This window comes from Brachypodium distachyon, chromosome 3 (assembly GCF_000005505.3).
Source record: "Brachypodium distachyon strain Bd21 chromosome 3, Brachypodium_distachyon_v3.0, whole genome shotgun sequence".
Lineage (NCBI taxonomy): Eukaryota > Viridiplantae > Streptophyta > Magnoliopsida > Poales > Poaceae > Brachypodium > Brachypodium distachyon.
In genome coordinates this window covers 5,030,971-5,040,917 of record NC_016133.3, presented here as the reverse complement: position 1 = coordinate 5,040,917, position 9,947 = coordinate 5,030,971, and the positions used below count along the sequence as shown (strand labels likewise).

General features: G+C 44.2%; 1 protein-coding gene and 1 long non-coding RNA gene across 3 annotated transcripts; one reads left to right on the top strand and one right to left on the bottom strand.

Annotated features, from left to right (window-relative positions):
- Positions 1-3,506: 3,506 nt before the first annotated feature.
- Positions 3,507-4,846, top strand: LOC104583452. Of its 2 annotated transcripts, XR_731195.3 has the most exons (4): positions 3,507-3,766; positions 3,836-3,963; positions 4,108-4,223; positions 4,387-4,846. It is a non-coding gene; the product is annotated as an uncharacterized LOC104583452 (long non-coding RNA). The 2 variants fall into 2 exon arrangements; XR_002964415.1 differs by having other exon boundaries at positions 3,507-3,963.
- Positions 4,847-5,172: 326 nt separating this feature from the next.
- LOC112271517 lies at positions 5,173-6,723 on the bottom strand. Its single transcript, XM_024460748.1, has 3 exons — positions 6,532-6,723; positions 5,844-6,085; positions 5,173-5,388 (listed from the first exon to the last, which is right to left on the bottom strand). Exons 1-3 carry the CDS (start codon positions 6,596-6,598, stop codon positions 5,173-5,175), a joined length of 525 nt encoding a protein of 174 aa, XP_024316516.1. The 5' UTR covers positions 6,599-6,723.
- Between the last annotated feature and the right edge of the window lie 3,224 nt (positions 6,724-9,947).

Here is a 9,947-nt window from a genome sequence, read left to right as displayed (position 1 = left end):
TCTTTATTATTGTATTTTCTGTCCAAATCTTCTGTGAAGCTTTTCAAAACAGAAACTAAACATGTTGCATTTAGAACCAACCTAAGAGTGCATCATCATGGCAATTGCATCATAGCATGTTTTTGTATTGAATAGCATGTTTATTGTGTGTGTGTTTTCTTTTATTTTAGATTGTGTGGATTGTGAACCTTGTTGTTGCGAAGAGTGCGAGAACTACCGCAACCTTGGACAAGGCAAGTTCACTTTGATCATCTCCCAAATATTTTTACTATGCACTAGTTGTTTTATTAGTTGCATTAGGAATATTATTTGTACCTCTATGCTAGCTATAAATCCCAGGTAGTGTAGTTTACCCTTGCCATTACCTTGCTACCAAATTGCCATCGATTGTAGTTGAATGCTAGGCTATGGTAGTATCGTGGGGGAAATTACTACATTATGATATTGTTATGCCTATGGAGAAATGAAATGTTTTATTAGAGTAAGGCAAAACAATTAATTCAATGAACCATCCTGGGTGGGAGGCTTTGAGGATTAGCGGCGTCAGGTCCATTTCTATGGGTCCCTCTGAGTCGACTTTCCGTGGATTCGGGAAGGGATCGTCCATGGACGTCTCTCCCGTGGATTCGGGGAGCGCCTACGTTGCAACTGTGGAATGCCACCTGGGGTAACCGAGACAGGACTAGTTTCCTTTTTAGTAGCTTCTAGTACAACCACAATGCTATATGGACTCTGGCGAGACAAGATTAAGTTGTATGAACCTAGACCTGAGGAATTGTATTGAGGTAGAATGTGTAGGGGGAGCATGATTCTCTCGTGGTTTAGGTAATTACCTTTGAAAATTTCGTAATCGACGCCGTTGCTACTCTACCCTGAGGACAGCAAGGGATTAACCCGTCGGTTTCTTGTGGGAATGTGTACAAACTCTCGAGAGCGTCAAAACTAAATACTTAGCCGTGTCCCCGGTAATGGACAATTATGAGCAACTGGATAGTGAAGCTGTAAGGAAAGTCTCACTCATTCTAATTTCTTAATAAAATGAATGGTTTGAACTTGGGTTTAGGAGCATTGATGTGTCTACTCAATGTCCTTAGTTTAATAGGAGCATGGGTGTGTCTACCCCATGTCCAATAGTGATAAAATTATTTGATTAAAATGATATGATTAAACAACTAAGCTTTTATGCAAATTGCCTGAACCCCACCTTGCCAGATTATGCATATACTTGGTAGGCTCTGATCTTGGCAATACATTCAATGTATTGACCCTAGTGGCTGCAACGTGTAATGATGCAGGGAGCTCCGATGAAGAGTAAGAGTACATTCTGCTTCTTTGGGTTACGGGCCTATATTCCAACACGCTCTCACCGTGGTGTTGATGTAGCCCTTGTATCTTCCATTTTCTGCTGCTAAACAATTGTTTTATTTCCAACTAACCAATGAGGTTATGCGAGTTTGCAAGTACTTTTAAATTCTGGATGATGCGTTGTAATATTGAGACCCTTGTTCTATGATATTACATCTTGAAACTGTGTGTGCTAGTGAGTCGATCCAGGGACTAGCACTAAAAGCACAGAGATCGAACCCGTGTACGGGGGCGGTTGCTTCAGAAATTGTCACTTTAATAACAATAAAATCATCATATAGCAACTTCTTACAGATTAGGATGGTAATTTGTATTAACTCATGGTAATAAAGGAGTTTGAAAAAAGTTCATGGAATAGTTAACACTATCGGTAAGCCATGTGACCTGAGCAATTGAGGCATGCATGTGTGTAAGAGAATGAAATATGCCCATGCATGCATATACTTTTGCCAAAATTTAGAACTTTAAGATGTTTTAACTTCTAAACCTTGTATACATAAGATCTTAAAAATTAGATCCTATATTGAAAGTTGACACCCTATTCATAACAAGTTAATATGTGACAACCTAATGCAAGGTATGGTGGTAACTTGTGAAGCGAAGTTACCATCCTGTAAGATATGAGTTATCATTGTTTATCAGCAATAGTTGCCACATGGCAACTTCTTTTCAAGTACCTTGGTAACTCGTGCATTATCTCTTGGTAACAAAGAGTCTAAGAAAAAGTTTACCGAAACGTACCGAAGTAAGATCTATATTTGAAGCACTCGTCAATACGAAACCAATGGTGAAAACAGATTATGAATCAGGCAGACGGTTTGAGCTACAAAAAGTTTTGAATTTCTATAAGCAATTAATATAAGAAAATGATTCAATATACTTAGCACGTGCATGCATGCTTTGCATGTTGTCCCACTGAACTCCATGCTAGAGCAATACCCACTCCTACTTTACGCGCGTGGAGATCAATCTCCGAACATTCGCACAGCTGGACGACACGGGACACTCTGGACTACACGGGCCAATGAAAACAGTGTGTGCAAGACAACAAAAAGAACGTCAGCTCCTTATAATTTAGGTTGTAAAAAAGACATGACAAACACAGGAAAATAAACAGATTTTCATAGCCATTAGTGGCAGTTTTGCAAATTGGCCTGCCACTGGTAAACTAATGGCCTTATATGCAAAATGCGTCCCACCCATTTCCTATATAAAGCTAACCCTAGCCCAGCCCCCTCCTCCTAATCTTTTCCTCCCTGCCGCCGCCTCTCCCACCCCCTCTCTCTCCCCCCGCTGCCCTTCTCTGCCACCGAGTCCTCCCATCGGCCCTCCTATGCCATCGAGCACAGCGCTGGCTTGGATCCGGTCACCGTCGGCTTCCCCGCTTTTGAGGTCGACGGTGGGGGAAACTCCAGGTCCGTCCCTGCCTGAGGCCTCATCCTCCTGAAGTTGTGATGACGTGAGGCTGTGACGGCGTGAGGCCTCCTCCTCCCGGCTTGAATGTGGACCTCATGAAGGCGCAACGCTGGATCCGCCCCCCGCCCGATCCGCCCTAGCTTGAGGTCTCCTAACGCCTTGGACAGGGCCAGATCCGGCCTTGCTCGACCCGTTGCTGCAGGATCCGGCCGGTCAGGACGACCTCAGCCTCTCACAGTATGTTCTCCATCTCTCCCTCTCTCGTCCTTAGTTCTCTCTCACCGATCTCTCTCACTCTCGGTTTTGACTCTCTCTCGTGTTGAGTTTTGCCGAGATCAATCACATGAACACACATGACATGCCTTACTTTTCTTTTATTTCTTATCTCGCAAATGTCACGATAGAACCTTGATTACAAGCTACGGTTTGCGTATCTTCTGTATCTAAAGAGAGACCCCGTTACCTGATTTTCCTTGCTCTTCCTGCAGCCACGTCATCGTTTTCCCAACGCAGTTTCGCGGTCGCTCTCGATCCCGTGCGATGATGCGATCACGTCCGTTCTCGATCCCGTGCGGCGGCTCTTCCCGTTCTTGTGACTTGGGCCGTTCCCATCACGTGGGCCGTTTCCATCACGTGGGCCGTTCCCGTGGGCCTTCAGCGTACCGTTTCTTCTCCCAAGCGTCGTTGCCGTTTTCCTCTTCTCAACCGACGTTTCTTTTCTTCGCCTGCAGCCTCCTGCTCCCCTCCCCTAGTCCCCTACACCCCCGACCCTAGAGTTCACCCGTCGCCACCCCCGCCGCCCCGCGTCGACGCCGACATGGCCCGCAGCAGGTGCCGACAGCCGCGCCACGCCGCAGTGGGGAACCAATCCGGCCGCCGCACAAGGCGCCTCCCGCCGCAGATGTGGGGCCAGGTGCCTCCGCATCCCAGGCCGCCTACTGCGGCGTGCTGGCGGCAACCCCCTACAGGCTACAGTGCCAACGAGGTCAGGAAAAACCTAGCCAATTTTGCCTTCGATCACCACATCTGAGCTACCTCTGCTACTCCTTCTCAGACAGAGGCTCACAAAAGATACTACGCCATCGCCTGCAAATTCTGAGATCGGCACACGCGCAATGGCAATCTGCTCGAAGATCTTACCCGTACAGTGCATGTTCCTTTGGGTGCGCTTTCCTGTCAATGGTATGATCTTCGCCTGCTTGTTGCATCTTTCTGGTATAAGTTGTGTTATTGCATCATCCTTTGTCTTCTTTTTGCTGCACTGTTCCAAGTTGCTGGAGCATTCTCGAATCTTTTTCCCAATCTAAAAAGGAGGATTTCATGCAGCAGGTGGAATGGAATTCCTTTTTTAGTGGATGTGGACTTGTGGAATAACTACAATTGAGAAGAAGGCTAAGGACAACGAGGAGATTTCCATTGTACATATATTTGGAACAGGGAAGGTCAGTCAATTTGTCAAAAAAATATGCAAGAAACTTTTTTTGTCGACTGGAATTTTTAACACAATTGTGGACTGAAATTGTTCCGGCAGATTCCAACTATTTATGCATTACAAGAGAAATTAAACAAGATGTGTTTGATAGGGCTGATGGTTCCAATTTTCAGAGAGACCAGGGAGGCGAGTTTTCGTACAGGAGATGACTGAGATTTGGTCTCTCCATGTAAAATGGTGTTTTTCAAAAAAAGAAAAAAAACGTTGGCACTACACAAGCAGGATCGGGAGGATTAATCGTGGAGGGCCATTTATACATTTCAGGTACGTATACATTATTGCAGTATTACTTTGTTTACTTAGTTTTATATTTCTTTTTATTTATAGGGACATCAATGGTTTCCCCATATTAGAACAGTACCTCAAAGTAGTATGAATGTTTTATATCTTTCATCTTCTAATCGACTGAACTTAGAAGTTTCATATTCTCTAAGGACGACCATTGGTTTCCTCTTCACCAAGATGTGTTTACTACAGTATGTATATATAATTTCCGTTTACTTCTTGCTTGTAAAATAAATAACCATGTTTTGACTAAATCCAAGTATGTGCAAAATCAGATGTTGTTTGCCATATATGTTTCTCCCATTCATACATATGTCACCAGTATATTTTCTATGCAAATTTTCCGCGGTAACGAGCAGGGTATCATCTAGTGTATATATACACAAGCAACCAAACACCCCAGATCCTAATGTCCAAACCTAATTAGACTCCTGTTAGTGCTGGACGTTGAACCAGACCGAACAGAGCAACCGTTTTCTCGATCTTATCATCAGACACCGCTTCGCCACCATTGCCCACCCGAGGCGCTAACACATCGCCTTCTCGGAGCAAGCACAGTCTCCACCCGTCCGTGCTGCTGCCGCCTGGGCCTGTGGGCGCCCGTGGGCTTTATTTTATTTTTCCTGAAAATACATCACTCGCGGTTCTGCAGATGCTAGCTCGTCATTGATGGGGTACACCATCATTGGCGCACGATCAGTGATGGTCGAGTGACCTGCCGCCTCTAATCCCCTTTTCAGACCGCCACCGGTAAGTTTTTGCTTAGTAGTATCTGCTGCCACGTGGCTCGTTCTATATGGAATTGCTGTCTTGCTTGTCTCCCCCTCACCCTGCAAAGTGTTCACCATATGTCTTTGAAGTGTGGATGAGAAACTTTGGTTGCCCAAATTGGTTGGGGCGGCCATGTGCTGGTTACTATGCCTATGCGGAAACAATTAGTGTTTGAAATTTTAAAAATTGCATCTCCTTTGCAGATTATATGTAGCCATGTAGCCAACATGTAATTAGCTCGGTTGTTTCCCTCAAAATGAAAAGCTAAATAGTTGTGCAAAAATAAATAAAATGAGAGTAATCATCATTTTCTTTTTGTACAGCAACCATTAATAATACCATTACTAAGATAAAGCTCATGCATGTAATTTATTTTGACTTTTTTAAATTTTAAAAAAGGGAATGTAATTATTATTTTTTACAAGGATATATACAGCTCATCTAATTATTATGTACAAGGATTACAGCTGCCGCCGTGCACACGTGCTCGTAGCAATTAAATCAGCGGACCTACATCGATCATGTCCATGCCTTCAAGATTTTCGATGTGTTCGGCAAGAGGTATGCAATAAAGTAGTGGATGCATATATACCTTGCAGGCGATGAAGCAGAAGCGAAACGCGGTGTCCATGAGTGCCCGGCTGCACTCTGTGGATGCACGCTGGATCAAGGTGCCAAGTGTGTCGACGTCGCTGGCGCATACAGGGAGTGCAGCTGGGCACTCATGGATGCCGCTTTCCGCCTCTGCTCTATCGTCTGCAAGGTATATATATGCATCCATTAATTTATTTCATATCTTTTGCTGATCATTTGTAAATCTTGAATGTATGGACACGATTTGGTCTACGTTTGCTTATTTAATTGCTACAAGGACGAGTGTACAACGTGCAGGTTGTAATCCTTGTAAAATAATAATTAGAGGAGCTGTATATATGCTTGTAGAAAATAATGATTACATTCCCCTTTTTAAAATTAAAAACAAAATTAAGAATAAATTACATGCATGAGGTTTATCCTAGTAATGGTATCATTAATGGTTCCTGTAAAAAAGGGAAATGATCATTGTCGTTTTATTTATTTTTGCATAAATATTTAGCGTTTTTATTTTGAGCGAAACTATTGAGTTAATTACATGCTGCCTACATGGGGGGTGGGGGGGCATAAGTAACACACCATTCATATAGAATGAGCCAAAAGCTTACCAGGGCGGTCTAAAATGGGAAGCCACAGAGAACCTTCATGCACGCACTTGCAGGTTGCAGCACCCATCGCTAGTCCCTGACCCTGAGGCACATGCCCTTTCTTGCCTTGATTCCAATCTCTAGTTTAGTACTCTATTCAATCTATCATAAGTGTCAGAAATATAGTATAAATTAGTACAACTCTGTACTAAATTCCCGCACTTATGAATCAGAGGGAGTATGATTTTTCACTACACTAGTTCCAATTCTCCTCTTTCAACGAGGGCAGCACTCGACCAACGAACAGGATGGAAGCAAAACGAGGCCAACTGGTTTGACTTTAGGGGTGTATTAATCTTGTTAAGACTTAAGAGATGAGGGTTAAAATTATACCCAGTCTGAATTGACGGGGAAATTGATCCCTGAAGCTACATTTGAGGGTGAGATATATACTTTCCCTTTTTATTATCTAATGTTAAGTAATTTCGCTTCTCCGTTTTTTTTGAGCGAATTACCTAAAGACCAGTAACATCCCTCAAAATTCAAAGGGCCATGAGGCCCAGCCGGGCCGGGGAGCAGTCTGGAATCCTTGGGCTGGCAGTCATTGCTCTATGTTTGAATTGGATCGCTATCCACCCAGCCAGTACGCTAGAAGGCCACTCCTTCGATTTATTTAAATAACTACAACAAAACTATACAAATACGTAATATTCCCTCCGTCCCATATTAAGTGATTTAAATTTGTCTAAATATGATTGTATCTATATCTTAAAAACGTCTAGATACATGTAATAGAAAATCACTTAATATGAGATGGAGATAGTAGAAACTAATTAAATATGGATCTAAGAGGCTAAAACCTGAAAATATTTGACTGTCCAATTAACTGCGTTTGTGTTGTACTTGTACACACAATAAGACACGGGGAATTATTTCTTACCTTTCTAGTTCTCACCCCCTATTTCCAATTTCTGCGTTCGTCCCGGATCACAGGATGGAGAAAACTAGTCAATGAGCGAGAAATCACCGGTGCATTGTTCGTGCTGCTTGTGCCGTTCCTACATAAGTGTGATCTACAAGAGTAAATTACACGAAAACCCATGTTCCAAGCTCTTGTAATAAAAGCCACGAACCCAGGGGATTTTTAACTAATAACCACAAGTCCAACGCTAATGAGTAACAAAACATCTGAAAATCTTAGAGTTGGCCAAATTAGCCATCCTGGCCCACCTGTCACTGTCACTGGCACGAGCCTGATTTCTGGATCAAGTGCAACGGAAACGGATAGGAGCTGAGCCGGCTTACACTATCCCCTTCCCTGCCGAAAATTCACACGAGCGATGCCGCTGTGTCGTGCATTCTTCCTTGGATCCGGCGGATGCACAACCGCGCCCGCTCCTGCGCGCCTTGTTCGGGAAGTGCCTCGCACACCGTCGAGTCGGTCAACGTCGTTGACCGACTCTGCTAGACCCCGGAACATCCCCGCGTCGGAGCACCGTCCCAGGCTGCCTTTGCGGACCCTGAACCTCCCCTGGCACCTCCCTCGACCCCGCTTCGCCTCAGGGCGCAGCCCGACGCCGAGACGAGGCCGCTGGAGCACTCACCGTGACGTCCCGGCCACCTGAGCTCCCCGTGCCAGGACCGTCTTCCTGACTCTAGCATTGCTGTCGCAACTTCGATTTTGACCTCCTCGCCCTCGCCCAACCAAGTCAAACGGCATTCCTTTCCTGAGGAGGAACCGCCCTAGGACCCCGGCCGACCTCACGCAGCGGAGGTGACACCGCCGAAGGGAGCGGCATGCACGTCGCCGTCAATTCCACTAAGGCGCTTGTGCGCCTCCACCACGAGGCCTCTCCCGGGCAGGATCTACCTCGACCAAGATCCATTTGGCCACCAGAGAGAGAGAGAGAGAGAGAGGCTCATCCCTCATGATGTGCGGCTCTAGCGATCGGAACTGAGAATCGAGCCTATGACAAGTGGGTCAGGATCGTTAATTTGGCTAAAGATGCGAGTTTTGGGTGTTTGTTAATCATTAGTCTTGAACTTGTGATATCAATTAAAATTACGTGGGTTTGTGGTTTTTTGTTACTTGATCCGCTGGGCAAATGTCTATGTGCAATTTACTCTGATGAAAAGCACTACGTTTTCCTTTGGGTCTGCAACAAACTTCAACTCATAGAAATCGTATAGGATTGAGGCATTTTCTTGTACACCACCCAAACGACTATTCATTTATCTTCATTTGTTTTGCAATCGTATGTTTTGCACTATTTTCTTCCGAAAAATGGTATGCATTTATTTGCCAATCGTATTCATTCATCAATCAACACATTTCCATATTTCGCAAATAAATCATCCAGTATATGCTAGTACAATTTAAGGATCGTCGAGAGTGGATTCAAAAATCAGCCAACAACTTTTAGTTAATTCTTTGTTGAGCTCTTTTACGGTACCCCGGAATGAATATGAGCTGTCCATCCTTTCCAATCTAATGGTTAACGTCGCATGATACTCCATCACAAGTCTTCGGGAGTACCTTTTAAAAAAACTAAGGAGCACCTTGATGTTAGGGGTAGAATTGTAATCAGACTAACATTTTAGTCTAGTAATTAAGTAAAAACCACTTTATAATTCACTTAATTAAGAAAAAAAAATGGAGATCTTTCTCAATCATCGGTTTTGTGTTAAGGGTCCGCTGTGTTAAACCCTAATTAACTAATCCACAAATCATGGTGGACTGCATCCCTGCCCGGTGACCAACACGAATGATCGATCAGGAGCAGGGGCAAGCAGGTGACCAACACGGACATTGATCAGAGAGCTGGACGATGGTACGTGTCTATTGCCGGCTGCGGTCGCTCGCGGCCATGCGGAGGAGGAACCACGGACCTAGCTAGGTGTGGAGGTCGGCTGGCCGGTCGGCGAACAAGACGATGCATGAACGCCGGACCAGTCGTCGACGGCGGCGGTGGCTGATCAATTCCATTGCAAGCCGTGTGATGCGGTCGATTTAATCTACTACCAAAGCTGTCAAGTGAAAAGAACTAAGTTACCCCTCTCAATGTGAACGGCCAGATTTGTTAGCTACTCCCAATTCCTTCAAAAAAGTACCAGGGTACCGTAAAAACTCTCTCTTTGTTTTTCATTTCTAGTCTAGAATCAAGATAGGACTAGTTGTCGGCCTATAGCTCGACCCATCCAACTTCAAACATGTGCACTACGTACAAAACTCTTAATCTAAAAAAAAGATTAATTCTCTCCGATGCATAATAAGCGTCTCACACTTAAGTTAGTACAAAATCTGAAACACTTACTCCCTCCGTCCCATATTAAGTGACTCAAATTTGTCAAAATATGGATGTATCTATATCCAAAAAACGTTTAGACACATGTAATATTTCGTCAATTAATATGAGACCGAGAGAGTATTATAGATC